Source organism: Haemaphysalis longicornis, unplaced genomic scaffold (assembly GCF_048455015.1).
Source record: "Haemaphysalis longicornis isolate Haplotype H1 unplaced genomic scaffold, Haemaphysalis longicornis Haplotype H1 scaffold_12, whole genome shotgun sequence".
Classification (NCBI taxonomy): Eukaryota; Metazoa; Arthropoda; class Arachnida; order Ixodida; family Ixodidae; genus Haemaphysalis; species Haemaphysalis longicornis.
The window spans coordinates 84,244,521-84,263,998 of record NW_027526225.1 but is presented as its reverse complement, the minus strand read 5'-3'; the positions used below and the strand labels follow the sequence as shown (position 1 = coordinate 84,263,998).

Sequence of the window (19,478 nt, the reverse complement as noted above, 5' to 3'; positions counted from 1 at the left end):
TTAACCGGAAGTACGTCATGATGAAAGGGACGCAAAAGGGACGTTTTCAAAAGGGACAGTTACGAGAATACCGCCCCAGCCGTCCTCCATCACTGCTCTCAGGGCTTTCCCAAACGCGGGCCAAGAGCTGCCTATTTGTTCTTCGTCCCGACGAGAAGATGGTTGCCGTGGTCAGTAATTGTAATGGCTTGCAATTCTTCCAAAGCTTTTAAGGTGAAAGTGCTCGCGAGCTGCCTGCGACAACGCCGGCGATAACATGACGTGGTAACGCTGCGTTTTCTGCCCGACGTCGTTGCGTGGCGCCGCCCGCCACTCGAAGATGCCTCGTCACGCCTGTCTAGACAGCCAGTTGCCTTCGCTCGCAGACGATAATTAAGCGCCTCTGGGGCGCTCGGAGTTCCCTCATTGCCATACTTGGATTTCGGGCCGTTTTACGTAGTTACGTGCGCGGAAAAGTCTGTGAAATGTTGGACATTACTTCCTGGATGGGTGTGGCAGTTGTGCGGATATCTGTAGCAGTGACCGAGACACGGTTCAGGCCAAGTTCAGGCCGTTCCCTGCGGCCTAAATGACGACTGGTATCCGTCGGTGGCGCCGCGCTGTTTCCGCCGGTATTCTTTGCCTTCTGAAATGCGGCGAAAGGAACTTCCCTGCTGTCTGTGGTTTCCAAAAGGTGACAACCGGTTAAGTTTACCATTTCCTATACAGATGTTGGTGGGCAAGTTGGCTCGAACAAAACTTCTGCGCTTCGGGGAATGCAGAGCACCTAGAATCGGTTTTTGTGTCGGTCACAGTGGTGATGGACGTGTTCCTGCGACTTGTGCGTTGGCTAATGTTGACGATAATACAAGAAGATTCCTGCAGAAGTTGTGTGCCGCCAGCTTTCATGGAACCAAGACTGCCGGTAAGCTTGCTGTTTAAACTGTCATTTTCCACTGAATAGAAACAGTGTATAACCCGCTGATGGGAAATCAATAGTAGCCACAACAGCTGCGGCAGGAGGTTCAGGAAACAGCAAGATTTTCCTGGCTGCACTTTGTGAACCTTAATGCGCTTCGTATGTCGTTACTGCGTGTTTGAATTACCCTAACCTATATCAGCAAATAGCAGTGCCAACACTTCGTAAGTTCTTGTAACGGCAGTAGAGCCCTGCGTATTTTTTTTTTGCGATTCTAAAACTGGTTACTACGGTCGTAAATGGCTCTCAAACAGTTTCCGAAACTTCAACATTTATCGATGCAAGGAACATACCTTGTGAACTGCAAGTGATAATGCCGGTGACCGGGGACAAGGCGAAGGTGGGCTTTGAGTGCAACGTCATTACGCCAGGTGAAGGGCTTCGTGTGCGCCGCGCAGACGACGCTTCGTCACTGATGTTCAAACACCCGGTCGCTTTGCATGCCTGCACTTCGAGGCTCCTTCTGTCTTCGCAGCGCCGCTTCGAGAACGCGAGCGACCATGCACGAGAGCTTTTAAAGGCGATAGTCTTTCTTGGGTTACTCAAACCCTAAAAATTTTGCTTTGTCTGTCTCTCAGTGCGAGTGAGTGTGAGTAGCGAGGGCTAGGAAAAAAAAGGCTCCAATCCACGGTGTGAAGGTGGTTGGAAAGCAAAGCTGCAAGCGACACCCACAACAATTGCCCGTGCGACGTCACTTGAATTCCCTCACGTGGCTCTACAAAGAGTGAAATCTGAGACTCTGCCAGCAGTTACCTGGGATTCGCGGCTGCGGCGTTGCGAACGCAGCAGCGCCACGGTCAAGCTCGAGCGGCGGACGCCGCCGCTATATACCGGCCGTAAGTCGGCAGAGAGAAAACGGAGAGGAGCGTCTTTTGAAGGGTGATTAGGAGAGTGGCTATGCGTCATCTCTCTCACTGCCTCCCCGCCAGTCTTGTTTCATGAGTCGCCTCCAGAGGGGTGGTGGTGGTGGTGATTTATTAACAAAGGAGGGAAGAGAAAAGGCCTGGGGATATTGTTGAACTCAACGGGGAGTTCACCCTCATACGACCCAGTCCAAGGAAGGGGATTGGGGCTTCAAAGGATAGGAAGAGAGAATGGGGAAGAGAAGAGCGGTAGGAGAGTGGGAGATAGTCTATATCGCGTTCGTTTAGTCCATGACTCGATGGCTACAAACGCAGCGCTAGTCCTGTTGTAGCCAGGAAGTTGACTAGTTGCTGGAAGACCTCCCGTCGGATGGCGTCCGGTCCCGTGGGGAAGAGGAAGTCCATTTGCTCCAGAACGCCCTCCCCCTCTCCAGCCGCTGAATGAAAACCAGTGTCACATGTGCGGGCATAGCTTGGTGGCTAAGACGACGGGCTCTCTCTCTCCGCTTTACTTCTGGCCCAGGTTCAATCTCTGGCGGCGCCAGTGGTTATATTTGCCTGGTTCGTAGTTTCTTGTCGCGCACGCCACTACGAAATCGTTGGCTTGTAGAGGTAGAAAGCTTTGCTTTAATATATTGTTTTAGTGAGTGCCAGTGAGTCCTCACGGCGTCCACTTTATTCGAGGTACGATCTGTTGTGAAGCATTGTCATGTCCGCGCTCTCTTGTTTGTCCGTACAGTCAAACAATAGAGCACGGATCTGATGCGTAACCATGCAAGGTGCATTTGTCGGAATTACTGGTGTACGAATTTGCAGCAGAACCGCTTTCCATGCATCGCCGAAAACGCCTGCGGCATGGGTCGACGTGGCCTCAGATTGGAAGGAAGGACCCACCACCGGCCGGGTTGCGTGAGGCCACCCGTAAAACCAAAACGGTCTTAAAGGAGCCATGAAGACAAAATACAAGTTGGATTTATTAGAAAGACTGCTTATACCCCTGTTACACGGCAAATCTAATGTCATTCAAGCTTAATGACATTAGCTGTAAATGACATTCGGCTCGGCCGTGCGGGTCTACACGGCGGAACAAATGTCATTTGATTGTGATAGCGGTGACAATTAGCGAGCTCGCAAAACTGCAAAATTGCATTTCAAGCGCATATAGAATGTTTTCATACGTAATATTATGTAAAAAAACGTAACAAAGGAATATTTTTTAAAAAATAAAAACAAGAAAACCACCGATTTAGGGGACATCGGTAGATATCACAAGCTGAGACAAGTCTGCAAAAAATACGGATTAGGGTAGCGCGCGCACTGGGGACGAGATTTTCTTTTTTGTTAGTACTTGCTGGTCATTCTTTATTAGAACAACAATACAAAAAAGAAAATATAAGTTTACTGACAGTTTTTAGAAACAGTATTCTTTGGTTTGTTACTGAATTTTCCTGTCTAGGGACGCGCTACTGCTGTCGAGGCTACTCATTCGGCCGCCAACTGAGGTGTAACTGAGGTCCTGGACCTCAGTTAGCCGGTAAATGTCATTCGCCTTGAATGTCATTCGGTATTCTCGTGTAGCGCCGAATTAATGATATTTAGAGCGAATGACATTTGCTGTAAATGTCATTAGTTCTGCCGTGTGACACGGGTATTAGTACCGATAACAATGATACCAATATAATCGCAATCATCGAACAAATGCTTCACAAAAACGTGTGAAGCAGTCGCGACCCCCTAGCCAATTTCCCGCAACATTTCTATGACGTCACGGAACCTTGTTTGTGCGATTGGCGGCCGCCTAACTGACCTGTCGCGACGACACATGGCTGGACGTCTGTAATGGGGCCTCTAGTTCTATTTGACCGCATCACTTGAATGCTAACGTGCAGTGAACGCACTGAAAATTATGTTTTATTGTTGGCCCGTATGACGTCATTTTTGCTCATAACACGTCACTGTGGCGCACAATTTGAAAGTTTTTAAATACTTCTTGCTTTTTTTTCGTTGAAAAACATCTTTTGGGGCTGTAATGGAGCTGAGTGAGTTACTGAATCCTAGTTCTTTCAAATTAAACGAAGTTGTATTTTCTCTTCATGGCTCCTTTAATCAAGCTCGTTACAGAAGAGACCAAATCGCTGCCTGTACTCAATCATGCCGGTTTTGTCCGTGCAGAGCGCTTCGTGCGAAATTGCAGTGCCTTTCACGTGGTAGTTGGAAGGGGTGCCTGCAAAGACGGTGCAAACAGGGCTGCCCGCGACACGGGCAGAGCAATCTGCTACCGCGCTTCCGTAGACGATTCGTATGGCCTTCCATATTTGATGACCTCTGCTCCCCTTGGGCAAGCCATTAGTCGCGCTCTCCAAGCCAGTTTCTTTTCGGGCCTCTGCGCGCTTGCAAGAATAAGGGGCCCACTCCATCCTAATCTTCAGCTTCCGCCTTTCGGGGCCTTCGTGGAGAATTTGTTGCCCGCTGCAAGCTTCTCCACTGAGCTGCAAGCCACGCGCACATGCGTCAACAGGAAAGGAGTGCAGACGCGCCTGTCTCGGCTTATCTCACCCTATGAATCGTAATGCGCTGAAGGTAAACGAAGAAAAGAAACAAGGCACGCGAAGCAGAGCAGAGGCCGGAATATTTGCTTTCGCGTCCACTTGGCGTGTTCCGTATTCGCGTTCCTGCCTTTATCTTCTCCGTACGCTCATCAGCGGAACTTTCTCGCGCCGTGATGGCTGGCGATGTCGGGGAAGAAGAGAAAATACGCAGGAGAATTGCACTTCTTAGCCCATGTTTTGCTCCCTGCCCGGGGTGGCGGTTTACAGTTTGTGGCGGCTACAGTTTCGTTTAGACCCCGGGTCGAGGCTCTGAACAAAACTGCGTGGTATGCGAAAGTTTTCTCTGGAGATCACTGAGCCAGGCACACGCGCTGCGGAATTCCAGCGTCCGCACCGTTCTTCCCGGGTTGGAAAAGTAGTTTTATCACCTCCGTCAAAAACAGAGAGGAAAAAATACAGTATCCAAAAGGAAGACCATATTTACGCTCTTTGAACTTAACTCTTGTGCCGGTGTTGTGCGTGCACCGAGGATTCCGAGCGCAACGAACACAGAGAGGGAGAGAGAAACAATTCTTTAGTGAGACCGAACAGGTCAGCCCTGCATAATGCTGGCTTGCTACTTCAGCTGGTGGTTGGTGAATATGTAATGAGGGTTAACGCTAACATGAATAATACAAATGATAAAAGGGAAAACGAAAGAAAATCCACCAGACATACACACGCACACACATACACACAAAAAATAGCGACAGAGGTAGTCCCAAGCTGGAGTCTCTAATAAAGCGCAAAAGAGCTTTATAACCCCGCATCGCACCGTCGCTGTTTCAGGAGCCTAAAAAGTCCTTCATGCTAAGAGTTCTCGCCCGTAGTAAACTTCGCGCTGTCATTCGCGCTGAGTTGAATTAAGGGTGGACAAACACAGAACGGCTGTTCAGTGTCCTCTCGTACACCACAAAAGGCGACACAGAGGTGATGCCACCTGACCGATTTTGTTGAGAAAGCTTTTGATATAGGCTACTTTCAGGCGCAGGCGATGCATAGCACACTCTGTCTCGTCGACTGGAATCCGCTGACATACAGCAGAATGAATAATATTGCAGTTTTCGACATATCCAGGACACGGAGATGGGCTCCGCGCACTTCGTTTACTCTATAGCTGTTTGAAATTGTGCGTGAGAGCAATCAAACGAGGCTCACACAGCTTGAACGCCTCACTGCTACGCGTTATTTAGGTACGTTACTGCAATGGCGTGAAGCGCGTGAAGCCAGCCCTGCTATGCGCAGTCGTGCGCATGCCGCCTGCTGAGGTTACTGACATCTGGGCACAGCTGATGCGCGTATGGGCGGCCTTTCAAAGTTGCGGTGCGCATTTTAGATGCAAAGCATCTCTTACTCTCGGCTCCGTCGTCCGTCGTCCGTCGTCCGTCCATCCACCGTCCCAAGAAGACACCGGCAACACTGCCGCTCCAGGAGCCCTTTAAGGGGAAGCGTGCTCGTCTCGTGCCGGCCCAGGAAGACACCGGCAACACTGTCGCTCCAGCATCTCATCGTCGGGGCTGTGTCCCTCCCTTGTTGTGGCGCAGTCCACACCCCCACTGCGCATGCTCGGCTCATCTCGGGCCGGCCCAGGAAGACACCGGTAACACTGTCGCTCCAGGAGCCGTTGAAGGGTAAGACACCACCGGGCGTTCAGCAAGCCGAGCATGCGCAGTGGGGATGTGGACTGCGCAACAACGACAAGGGAGGGACATAGCCCCTTCGCATTTAATAAAATTACACCATCTTCCCGTAGGGGAACCCTGAGTAGTATGCGAAACAGCCATGGGCTCAACGCAATTACCCATTTCGTAGTTCCGGTAAGTGAAAGTGTGGTAGTTACCATAGAAACCAAACTGTAAATATAATGGTCGCTACGTACCTCCACCTAACGGAAACGACGAACTGAAAACTAATGCGCACTTGAATCGACCCCATGGCTGCATTGCATCCTACTCAGGGTTCCCCTACGGGAAGATGGTGTCATTTTTAAGTACCACCCGACGAGCTCAGCGCATACGTGTTCTCAGCTCAAATCCTTCGTTCGAGCCGGTTCATCTGTAAACGGGCTCTGGGGTTCTCTAGCTAAAGAAGAAAGCGGAGATTGCAAGGTAGCTTGAGCATGTATAAGATGGTGGCGACCCACAAAGAATGGGCAATTTCGACTTCCGGGGAGGATCTCTGCGGACGGAGCGAGTTCGAAAGCTCTGGTGGCTAAGCTAGCTAACGATCATAGAAAAATAAAGCGATTTAATATCTTTTTGTTACTCAAAAATATTAGAGAAAGCAAAAAAATGTGCGTTAACACGCATGTTCGACCTGTGGTGTAATCAGCCAGATGCGACAGCATTTCCATATGATCTTGAATCTGCTTAACCTTAATATTAAGGGGCGCATAGATTAAAGTCGATTAGTGTGCATTGGAGGGTCGGACGGGGTGTATTAATGTGGTAATGGGAATCAGTGGGTTTGGATGGTTGATTAATATGGAATAAAGGAATTAGAGGGCCGGTTAAGGTGGATTAGTGGCTCGGACCAACCTCGATATTTTGGGGGTCCTGGCCATTTGGAAATTTTGCGGCGCCCTCCCACTCGACCAATCAGAAAATTTCGTTGCGAACGAAACAGCCGGATATTTTTTAGGTGATGGCCGCCTAAATGTCATAAAAGGTCCTTCTTTATAAACGTATTGCGCTGTTATGTTCTTGCTGGCGCAAGATTGAAATCACGCACTCAAGTTAATAAATAATTTCCCAATGTATATTTTGTATTCACTTAAGGTTTTCGGAACAAATATATCATCACCCTCAGAATTAGGTTAGTCATTCGAAGGTCGCCAATAAACTCAGGCTCCTCTAACCGCGTCTGCTTTCTGGTCTTCAACAGGGCCCTAGCTGGACAGTTCTCTCTCCCAGTGCTCAGGGACAGGGAGCGGCAAGGGGTGTGTGTGTTAGGTTGGGGTTCCTATCACAGCCCCACATAATGTGGTAGACAGCCATTGTTTTAGGGCGCAGATCTTCAAGGGGCACGGAAGGCAACCAGAAAGTTGGGCTCAGACGAAAGTTGAACTGCCCCATGGCCCTCTCAGCGTTTGTTCGGCGGCGAAAGATGCGCTAATTGGCGAGAAATTGCCCATTGAAAAAATTCACAGCATATCCACGGGGTGAATGATGATGAGTGGGCGAAGCTCCTGAGGGGAAATCATCGGTAAAACCGTGACTCTTCAGTGAAAGTTCGCCCACTACATCTGTGTCCGAACGTAACGTCTAGAAAGTCTTGCTTAAACCGCGCGTCGGCACCTTGGGGCTGAGCTCGCCTGATGCGTTTTGCAGACGCCTCACGAGCTCTCACTGCATCGGGGTCTGCCTGCCGATACGCGCGCTTTCTCGCCGCTTCCCGTTCTCTGACGTTTTGGAGATCCTCTTCGCGCCGCAGCCGTGCCGCTTCGCGTACGGCAGGGTCCTCGCGCCGTTGCCGTGACGCTTGGGCCTCTCGTTCTCGAACGCTGGGATCTTGGCGGCGTCGTCGCGCAGCCAGACGACACGCTTCGGCCTCCCGCTCTCGTACGGCAGGATCTTGGCGGCGGCGGCGCGCAGCTTCACGGAGCGCTTCTGCCTCGCGGGCTCGCACATCTGCAGCCTTATCCATCGGGCAACTCCGAGCGCGCGCCAACAGCGAACGGATTTTATTACAACGCTCCCCGCCATCTAGTAAACAATCCAAGAACTAAACTAGAGGTAGCCACGCCATCTAGTAAACAATCCAAGCGCATCTTTTCATCATATACAAGTACCGCCATCTAGTAAACAATCCAAGAACTAAACTAGAGGTGGCTACATACATACGTCGAGGATGGACAGACCCACGCCCTAAGGAGCTTCGCCCCTAAAACGCATTTTACTTCTCGCGCCATTTCATGACTTTTCGCGTGACGCAAACGGCGACCGGAAGCGAGTGAGACAGCAGGAAAACTAAAGCGTATAACAAGCAAACCGTTGCGGCCACAGAAGCCACTGGTGGCGCTGTCGGCGCATACGACAAAATAATTTGCCCGCCCTGCACGTCCCTGGCTGCCGCTCTGTGTGCGCCAATCTTGGGGCCGTACGGGACGTGCGGTGGTGGTTAAACAACGTGAATGGGCCGCACGGCTTTATACTTTACTTACAAAACGTCTAGCGGACAGCGCAACCGCAGCGAGAACGAGGGGCCCTCTTTTGCTTTGCGGTCTCGATTCGAACGCTCAAAACGGTAAAACGGTATGCCGATTTGTTTGCATCCACGACGTTCTATGTTAGCTTTTACGTGCACATCTTTTCCTTGTTTCTGGCTGCCCCCTGGGTCGACGTCGACTAGCGCCTATTTCGTTGTGGGGTCACGAGTAGAACACTGGACTTCGGTTATACTTGTCGGTCAACTGGGACACTGAGTACAAGCGGCTACATAGCTGAAGGATATAGAAGTGAAAGGTAAGGGGCGACAGGGCATGAGGCAGGGCGTGGACGAAACCCAATGCGTCGTCTGCTGAAAGTTTATCGCGCGCCATCGAAGGGAAGCAGTGGTTTCGCGCCATTGTTGCGACTTCTAGACGCTGGGTTGGCCTGCTGTCTATGCACCCGGCTTGACAACGTGGAGCATCTGTTAGTTCAGCGATCAATGTCTAGTGTTGAACGGCGCCTAGGTACTCCGGGACATACGAGTACCTGGATGGCAGTACGCGTGCATTTGCGTGCTTATTACTATGCGGGCGTGGGTGTGCACTTTCATCTAAAAACTCGAACAAAGCATTCAAATTTACGGCTCGACAGATAAGCTTACCAAGCAAATCCTTGGTATACGTAGAGTTGGAGGTAACAGGCGTGCTACTACGCCAAACTTGCCATAACCATCGCAACCGCCAGCGGCGCCCCGGCTTGGCAGCTTGCGAATGTCGGCACGGCTTGAATTACACCTGCGAATTTATAATTGTTTATGACCTAAGAAAGTTAACGTGTAAAGAAATATTTTACGTGTTTCTCCTGTTTGCGCGTTTCTCACTCTGCTGTTCGTCACGTGACTGTTGGTACATTCGGTCAGTTCCTGTTTACGTCATTTCCGCTTGGCGATTGATAGCTTAAATTTTTTATTAGTTACGAGGATATTTGAAAGGCACTGCCCAATCAATCAATCACGCCAATCAATCTATTTAGACAAACTTCGGTTTTGCCTTCAGTGTCCCTTTAAGCGCCCGCTCCTGTGGTTTCGCCTAGTCCCTCAGCGTCGGCCTCGTTGTAATCGAGAGAACCAAGAGGCCACCGAAGATAGAGCGAGCAGGAAAACGGAGGATAAAAGTATGGCGAAAGTGTGAGGGGGAGGGTGGTATGCCGAAGCTGCGCGAGACATGCTCCCGGGCGGCGACGCCTAGCTACGAGGTAACGCCAGAGTATACAGCACGCGCCGTCGTGCGTTCGCTGATGACGCGATCACTCCGTGAGACATGGCAGGCATGCTCCGTCGCTGAGAAGACCGCAGTTCGCGCTGCGCTCAAATTTAGCATTAGGGAGTATCGTATTCGACAGCCAATTTTTTGTTTCCTCGAGAAAACAACCGCGAAGTGTGAAACTGCGGGTCTATGAGCCAAGAATAAAATAAAATTCAATTATGAAAAATGAACTCAACAAAGTTAATAAAAATAAACTTGCTGCCATAAAAAATAATGCTTTCACTTTCACACACACAAGCAGCCTTAAGTGACCAGGCGAGCATTTTATTTCGCTTCAGCCAGTGTTGTAACCGTTGACCTCCCATGAAAAACAGCTTGTATTAGATGGTACAGTTAATCTGGCCTAGTCGAAACATTTGCACAAAGGAACTTGCATCGTGAATTTCTTTTTACACCAACGTGACAGCGGAACGAAACCGCAGCACTAAAAGAGTAAAACACAAAAGACACTCCTGCTTTTTTTTTTTTAATTTCCAAGTTCGAACCGGTTCGAACCGAAACGTAATTACGCTCGGGAACCCAACCCAGACCCGAACCGGAAAGGGTTGAACCCGAACCCGAACTTAACCCGAAAGAATTCCCGTTTGACACACTGCTGAAAATGTTGTCTGATGTTCGCAAGCGGTTCCCTTATTTTGGCGAGAAAACACTGTCACGGGGGCCTCTGAAAAAGAATATCTAAAAGTCTGAATGCAAGCGACTTTACTGAGCCTGTTATTAGTTTCTCCGCGTACTTTTTAAGATTGAAAATTTTTTAAATTTTCTGTCTCTCCCCCTTCACGCACACACTTACATACGATGCGGATGTGTATGTTTCAGTGCATGATTGATTGATTGATTGACAGACAGACGGACAGACAGACCGACAGCCAGACAGACAGACAGACAGGCAGACAGACAGACAGACAGACAGACAGACAGACAGACAGACAGACAGACAGACAGACAGACAGACAGACAGACAGACAGACAGACAGACAGACAGACAGACAGACAGACAGACAGATAGACAGACCGACAGACAGAGAAATGTAAGGCGACACATATGCCAATATGTGCCAGCTGAACAATGAAGGAGAAACTAATGTGCGTGCGCGCGTGAATGCACGCGTGCGTGTGCGCGAATTGCCTAATTGCGCGAACGACGTAGTGTCGTCGGGTGACAGGAGCGGATTTCAAAAAAAGTGGCAAACGCGCAGTTACTCATCACCGTACCCACCTAGCGTCACTCCGATCCTAAAGCCTCCCTTTCTCGCCGCCAAGTGCTGCCGCGCTCTCAACCGGCCGCTAAACAAGAACAGCGGGGAAGAAGCGAACGAAGGAAACCGAGGCTAGAGACCGCCAGAGTTCAGCTAAACGTAGAAGAATTTATGGCCGGAACTGATTGGGCGGCGAGTCGCGACGATCCGCGAGCAGTAGCAGCTCGCACCGTTCCCCGTCTGCGTTTTCTTTTTTTTTTTTCTTTTTTCTTTTTCTCCGCCATCGCCTGCCTGCTCTGTGCATTCAGACTTGGTTTCGCGAATTTCCGTCCCAACGGATTTGGCTCCTCTCCGCTCTCGCGTCTCCTACAAGTGCTCTTTCCCCGGCCAACTTGTTCCTCCAGCTCCCTCTGTTTCGGTGACTTGGGGGGGAATCTTCCCGTTAATGCACGTCGCATCAAAATTTTCCGTTTTTTTTTCTTATTTCTCTCAGGGTGAGACAATCCGCTGAATCTGCAGACGTGTCGCTCCCGATTCTCGCGCTTTGTTGTAGCCGAGCAAGACGACCTCGGGGAAGATCGCACACAGCGATCAGAGCACACTGGCTAGAGTTCCGCAATCGATGCGCAGAGCCGATGTATTCAACGAGTGGAAGCATTTGTGGTGCAATTAGAAATTGCCGCAACTCCCGGCATAAAATATTCCTTCAAAGTTGCTCGCTAGCTGAATGCGTCCATGTGGACGCGGAGTCGGGAGTCCGACGAGGGCACGTCCTTCGGCAGATCTTACGTCCCCGGTTGTAGCGGCCGCTTTGCCCCAACTAGCTTCGAATTATTTTCGCGCTGTTACGGGCGTTGTCATGGAAACTGCTGCGTTGTAATGGATAGAGCCGCCATTCCCGGAGTTCTGTGGTTCTATCGCTTCCATTTTCGGGGCGAAGCACTTTAGGGGCGCGGGCTGTCGGTGTCTCCTCCCGTCGTCGTCCTATCTTGTATCATGTAGTCACGGTACTAAAACACCGGGGCACTCGTTCACGCCTCGCGCTAGAACGTCACGCGCACTAAAAAAACAGCGGGACACTCGTTTACGCCTCGCGCTGGAACCCTTCGTGATTCAAAGACGCGATACTTTTGCTGTGTACCTCTAGCCCCCTTCCACCGGTTTCATCTCCGTTCGCTAAAACGCCAAGGCGCCAAGAATACACTTATACTCTTCATGCTTCGCCCCTCCCCGGGTTTCACTTTCGTGGAGATGGCGCGGGATTTTTTTTTTTTCGCCGAAAGATTGGATGATACACCATGCTTTGTGCCCATGCCCTCAGATTTCCAGATGCCGGGACGTAAACAGCAATCGCGCGATAAAGTGCTCAGTTCTACTAAACGCAGGAGCTGTGAGAGTATGCCAACCCGTCGAAAGAGCACTCTGCATGTACCGAGCTACATACCATCCCATATCTACTGTCATAAAGCTTTTGAGTGTGCGAGCGAAGTGACACTAAATTCCTCCTTGTCTCGTGACGCCGTGAGTGACGGGGCGCGACTCGCGCTTGAAGAAGCTATGCTCCGTTTGGCCGCCGAAAACGTACACAGAGAAGAGTTAACAGCAACCTGCAATCAATTGGATCGCCGCTTGTCGGGGTCTCGAATAGCCCCCATTTCTCGCGACCAAGAGTGAGACAAAAGTGGCCGAAAACTCTGTGCCCTCAACAAACGAAACGCATACACTGACCCCGTGAAAAGCGAACAGCACGAGTCGCACCAAGTCGCTCTCGGATCAACACCCTCAATTGAAATCGTAATTTCAGTCTTCCTCTCACTGCGCCCTCTCTCAGGTGGCTACGATGCACAGAGTTGCCTGTAAGTTGCCCGGTGATTGACTTGTTCTTGCACCGTGCTCGAAAGGCGCAACATAGGCGCAGGTGCACTGGCTGAAACATCTGCTGCAAGAAAAAGAAAAGCCACGCCCGTCCGAATTTTCTCACAGATGCCCCCCCCCCCCCCCCCCCCCCAAAAAAAAAAAAGGAAGATAAAACAGGCTGTCGGTCATTGAACCGTTGCGTGACAACTACGTTGCAGCTAATAAGCGCGTGCTGTTGCTGCAGGATTCGGGAGAACCCGAGGCCAGGACGAGGGGCTGGCTGCAAGCAGCTTGAACGAACCGCGGGTACCTACGCAAAAATGCTGGCTAACTGCACACCGACAGCCTCTGCGAACATTCGGCTAAACTCGGCAAAGCAAGCGTGGCCCGTAGGCAAGAAATGCAGTTCCTAAGCGACCTTCGTTACGCCAATACACTTGCGCCTCCTTGTTTTAGATGTCGCTGAAATATCTCGCATGGTAGGCATAAACACAACATGCATGTGTTTAGAACAACAGCCATAGGGAATTCGACGGTTATTGCGAAGAATCAGAACGTTCGTGCGAGGGGAATTCCGTCGACTGGTGCGGTCGCGCAACGGGCTATGAAACGGCCTTAACAAAGGCTAATAGAATGCTTTCTTGGGCGAGTTGGTTCATGGCTCCAAAAAAATTAAAAACAACGCAATGGACGAGGAGAGAGAAACACAGAATACTGGACGGGCGCTCGTCCACTTTACTGCGTTTCTCTGCCTTCGTCCATATCGCTCTTTTAACAAAGCCGCTGCTCTGCTCATCGTGTATTCGCCATCTATCAAGTATCTAAAGCAATGTCTCAGTGGCAGCGCACCGTCACTATCTGCCTCATCACCCTCTCTCCTTCTGGTTTCCTCGGTAATTGAAAAGAGGTAATCGTGTTCCTTTAGCTGCAGACCGGCGCAAGCAATTAGTTTCGTTAAATGCTCGCATTTAATTCATTGCCGGTTAATTATCTCTGAAAGTGTGCGCAGTGCACTGGCGTAAAGCGAGATAACCCCCGCGTATTCGGTGGACAAACAGCCGCGCCCCGTTCGCTCTTTGCCCCTTTTTCCCGCGAGAAGGCCGCTCGGCCTGCACCGCGAGGACCTCCTTTTCTTCGGCGCTTAATTAGCTCGCATTACGTGGATTGTGTTTCCGGCCGACTCTGGTTACGACAAGAGAGGCCCCTGAGCGGAAGCCGGCGGCATTCATTAGGCAGGGACGAACAGGCACGGAGCTAAAGGGCCGCCTGCAGTGATGGCAACATCATCTCGGGATGGCCGCTATCGATTTCGGATACGCAGTGAGCCCCAAATGCCAGTTGGCGGCCCTCGCCCCGGCCGCCTCGTTCGACCAGTGTTCATTGCAGTGGCCGCAGCTCGTCGCCCGTCCTCTCACCGCAATTACATGGTCACCAAATGTCTTCCGGGTCAACGTCTGCGGACGGTCGAATTAAGCGCCGTCGCTCCGGCCGTCTTGATGGTCCGGCGTCTGCTTATACAAACAGCGCATAGGCGCTGAAGCCGATTGGCCTGAGCTTCCGCGCGATTTTCCGGACGTTAAGCCTAACGTTAGGCCTAGCTTACGTTAGGCCTAACGGTCATTGGGCCTAAGGTGCGGCGATGGCAACAGGTACCCCCAACTTAGTTTGCCGGTGCTTGAGGGATCGTTAACCTCGGCGTTAGGGTTAATTGGTGTTGGGCCAAACAATGTCGATAGCCCACACCCGCTCAAATATATGGGCCAACGCTAATTTTTAGATTCGTGCGAGTCCCAGTAGTCACGCAGTACGCCGAAAGAGCAGAGCATGTTCGCCTCGCCCACCGGCGCAATAGTCACCTGCAAGCCAGGCCGCTCCGTGCGGCCGGGCGCACCGTGCGGCTATGCAGCCTGAAGCACCCGCATCGTCGGTGGCCTCGCCAGTGGCGAAAGGCGGCCGTATGCGCGGATAAAATGGCGAAACTGGAAAACGCTATACTCGCAACGCCAAGTTGGGGGAGCTCCGTGGCCTGCAGTCAAACATTAGTGCCTTCCCATTCACAACTCATGACCAGCGTCCCGGAAGCCTTTTGAGATGCATCGACCAGAAACACCGGTCGTTGCTTTTTGGACGGATGTTGCCCGTGGACTACGAGTAAGCAACGACGACTGTGTATACCTAGCTTGCGGCGGCGTGTTTACTTGTCAGGGCAATGCCACGATCAGTTCCCCTGCGAGATGAGTTTCGCTTCGGCTCCGTCCGGTTGTACAGGGCGTTGGGCTGGGGGGCACGAGCTGGAGCATTGCGTTTCCGGCTGCAAAGGCGGAAAGAGAGACGCCCGTGCATTCTATACATTGGCGCGAGTGTACATATATACTTACGTTACTGTACTTACGTGCAGCCTTCCACTACGACGCGCCTCTTTTGAAGCCAAATGAATCCAAGTGTAGCCGCATTCGGAGCACAAAACTGACTCTTCGGTTCGTTTCCTGTTGGCCCCCTGGTGCACATGCAAGCACTAAATAACAAAATAAAATCTACGCACTTTTTAGGAGTTTTGAGCCGGAAAGCCTTAACGCCGAGTGGCTGGTTGAACAAACGGGGGCAGGGGGTCCTGGATTACCGATGACAGCTGCGCCGCTGGGTGAGGGCAGTGTTGAACAGCCGCCCTCCCTGCGCGCCGCCCGGCAGCCCGAGCTCGTTTCCTTCGCGCTTTGTTGCGGTGCTTCGTGCTTTGCCTGCCCCCTAGTGCTTCCTCATTAAAACGATACGTGCAATTTACGGACACCACCGGTTTATTCGTATGCACTGTGCGGCCATTTTGCCAATACGATGTTTAGCGTTCCGTTCAGTGCGAAGTTACGGACAAATTGTGGCTATCCAGGAGCTTCAGAGCACGTGTTTCAATGCCGCGCGGTTCCAAAGGACAAGTTCTGAGCGGGTTCTTTTGCAAACCGGCGGCTGCCCCACAGAATGGGATCCCGACTCTGCTGCAAGCTTTTTTCGCGGGAGGAAGATCCCTATCCCGGCGTGTCGCCCCTGCAGGCGGTCAGGGAAGGCAAACGCCGAGAAGAGACCCGAGGCCTTCCTGCTATCCTGCGTATGCTTGCACGCACACACCACCTGGGGCCATATTTGATGTTTTGGCCAAACGCTGCGAACGGGGATGTAACGCGATCGCGTTAAGCGAAGCACACCCCGGTGAATCACGGAAAGTTTTCCGCGTAGGACGGAACGCGACGCAAGAGAGAGAAAAAAAGGAAGATCTCGTGAGAATTTTTTTGTTCTTCATCTCTATTCACATCTCCTTATCCCGAAACCGCACGCGTCAAATAAAGAAAAGAAATAAAGAATAAAGAAATAACGCGCCGACGCAACGCAGGCGATGAGGCGCGCTGTAGTGGAGGGCTCCGGATTCATTTTGACCACCCGGGGACATTTTACGCGAGATGAAATCTCGTACAAACGGGCGTTTTTGCTTTTCACCTCCATCAGAAAAGCGGCCGCCGCGGCCGCGGGAATCCAACTTGCGTCCTCGGGCTCAGCAGCGCAACGCCTTAGCCACTGAGCCATCGTGGCGGGTTAGTAGACAGAATGAAGTAAAGCCCAGATTCCGGCAGTTCCGACAAATGTTTTGTTAAACACAAGGATAAGTGTGCCCCATGTTGCATTTGTGCTGTTTCCAAAGTATTTTTGTCATGTGGTTGGACCTACATTGGCCAGACGGGCCGGTGTTTAAAGGTGCATTTAAGAGATAACGTTAATTCTTTAAAAGGTGCACCTATAACTCATTCGTCCGATCACTATCGTTCATGCTCCTCGCGCTCCTGTCAGCCCGCTTTGATAGAACTGTCGTACTGTTCCGTCATCCCAATCAGCTCAAGCGAGAAATAATACAGGCTTTCATTTACAGCACGCTTGGTGCCTTAGTCAGGCCTCCGTTGGTTTACGCGATGAAGAAGTAGCCTTTCTTGATTTTATTGAATGTCGGAGCAAGCGTAATTCCTTCTTGTTATCTCTATCAGTCTTTGGTTTGATACTGATGATAGCGCGCGCGCAGTTTCGATGTTATTGTACGTATAAATGTTTGTTCGTTTTCAGAAAATCTCAGTTGATAGTCAGCGCCCGTTTTTTCTTTCTTTGTGTTCTTGTAATACCGCAATGTTTCTAAACCATGCAGCTTCCCTTATTCCCGCGCTGACGGGACCAGCTGAAATGGCGCTGTACGGAACTGACAACTCCTGCCACGTGCGGCACCTATCGAAGTGATGTGCGAAGCCGAGAAAGATTTTGATCGGAGACTGGCCCTGCGGCTTGGTGTGCGTCTTATCAGCGAAGGAGGGAAACCGAGAGTACCCTGGCCACAAGATCTCCAGGGAAGGCGGCGGGGGGAAGTGACACCGCTGCTTCGGCCGGCCGTCGTAAAACCGGGCACGCCCGCATCCGGTCCTAAACTGCCGCGCGCACCACTGCGCCGATGGGCTGAGGAGAAGGCGACTTTACGGCCTACATCGCGCACACCGAGCGGAAACTCCGGCGCGCTCGGTTCACCGCTGTAGCGACGAGTACAAGTTCGCCACGCAGCTTCAGAGGACAGAAACTTTGATTTCTTCCCTCTTCGTTTGTTCGGCCGCTTGGAGGACAGCGGCTGTCGCGCATCAAGAATCAGGGGAAGGAAGAGAGGTGCGCGAAGCCACCGAGAACTATCTCGTTACATCACCGCATGGTGACACTGCACACGACGCGAGTACGCAGGGACTGATAAAATCAGTCCCAGTTGTCGCATTTTTGTTCAACGGGCTCGCAAACTCTGGCGTTTTTACAATTATGTCCATGGTTTACCGGTGCTGTGGTCTCGGGGAGCTTCTGTTCTCTTCCAACCACCTCCACGAAAAAAATTAGCAGTGGCTTAGCTCGGCTATGCCAAGATATACGTAGCGTGAGCTGGTTCAGCTGGTTATTCTTGGGTTTCCTGGTTTTCTGGTATTAGCTGATTATCATGCTTACTGCTGCTAAAACAATTTTCACTCCAATCCAATTCAATACAATTCAATTTATTCCAATTCAATCCGATACAATCCAATACGATTCAATACAATCCAGTCGCGGCGCGGCGGCTCCGGCGGGCCGGCTGTGCGCTGTGAGACACCACTGCTCCTCGCGCATGCGCAGCATGACTCTCCAGGAGCCATGCGGAACTGCTCAATCTCGGCCAGTGTAGATCACGCTACAAAAACAATAAAGATGACTATAACACTGCTTGCGTGATGATTATTTGGGTTTCTTGGCGCAAGGCCAACAAGGGCAAAAGATCGCCAATACTGCCTGCAGAGGTACTCTATTTTTACTACCTGGGATGTCACACACCTCGCCGTTATTTCGGCTTTTGATTGACAACAAACTCAAAAACAAAAAATTAAGAATAGAACTTCTCGTTCCAGATTCCCTGGTGATGTTTCACGATATTGCGAAAACAGCTGCTTGACTGCAGCGTGCCGAACGAAAAAAAAAAAAAGTTACCCGTTGGGTCCGGGTTCTAGTACCGGGGCGAAATTTCGCTCTGGTTTCGTGACTGTTTGAATAAATCCTTTACCGAACTGGCTCGCAAGCTCTCAAACCGGTTAGTGCACTTGTTTCGTAAGTGAAAGTGGTAATGAAGTGCCAAAAGACGAATTTGTGGCATCAATGTCGTAAGCATGTAAGTACACGCAGCGGTACAGTGCCTACCACGGGCCCTGGCGCATCCCCGTAGCGTGTTTCCAAACGCTTCGCTGCACAACGCACCCTCGTGACATGTGTGATGCAACTGCGCGCGCTATTCTTTTGACCGCCTGCTAATACAAGCCCACCGTTCGGGCTCTGTTGCCTCGATGTAGCGTACTGAGTACGGGCCCTGACGGCTTGGGTTCGAGCCCCAACAGGTCTATATATATTACTTTTTTTTCATTGCCTATTTGTTTGCCTAAATTGAATTCTTTTCTAAGCTCAGATCTACGAGTTGTTTTTCTTAACGGTAATTTGGTATGTGTAGGTCGCTTTAGGTTTGGGGCGCAGCCAATGACCACGTTAAATTACCATTGTTATCAATCGCGCGAACAGACATGCCACGTGGGTGCTCTGTGCAGCGAAGTGTTTGGAAATGCGATCCCCGGTATTATTTAACACTAACAAGGAACAACAAAAATTGATTGTGGAGCGCGCAAGCATGCGCGCACGTACGCGCACCAAGAAAGTGTTGGATCCTCACTAAATTACGGTATTATTGCATTGGCCGTTGGACAACCCTCTATAAGCAAGAATGTGCGTTGCTCAATTCGCTTGATATTTTCTGGTTGGCGCGGTTGAAATCTGCCCCAGTTTTATGGAAGTAGTTGCGCTTGCATTCACTGCTTATTTGCTTTCTCATAGTTCCCCCTATAAGACGCTGTTTTAATGAAGACAAATTACCTCAAGAGGCACAAACTTTCATCATCCGTCTTACGCTGTAATAGCTACGGAAACATTGAAATAATAGAAGCAACGCCGAAATCTGCAGTCATT

General features: G+C 50.8%; 1 protein-coding gene across 1 annotated transcript in view; it reads left to right on the top strand.

Annotated features, from left to right (window-relative positions):
* Positions 1-350: 350 nt before the first annotated feature.
* Positions 351-19,478, top strand: part of LOC144162906 (neuromedin-U receptor 1-like) — a 282,304-nt gene continuing 263,176 nt past the window's right edge. The window contains exon 1 of the mRNA XM_077693626.1: positions 351-904. Coding sequence (XP_077549752.1) covers positions 631-904 — 274 coding nt within the window. The 5' untranslated portion in view covers positions 351-630. The remainder of the gene's footprint in view (positions 905-19,478) is intronic.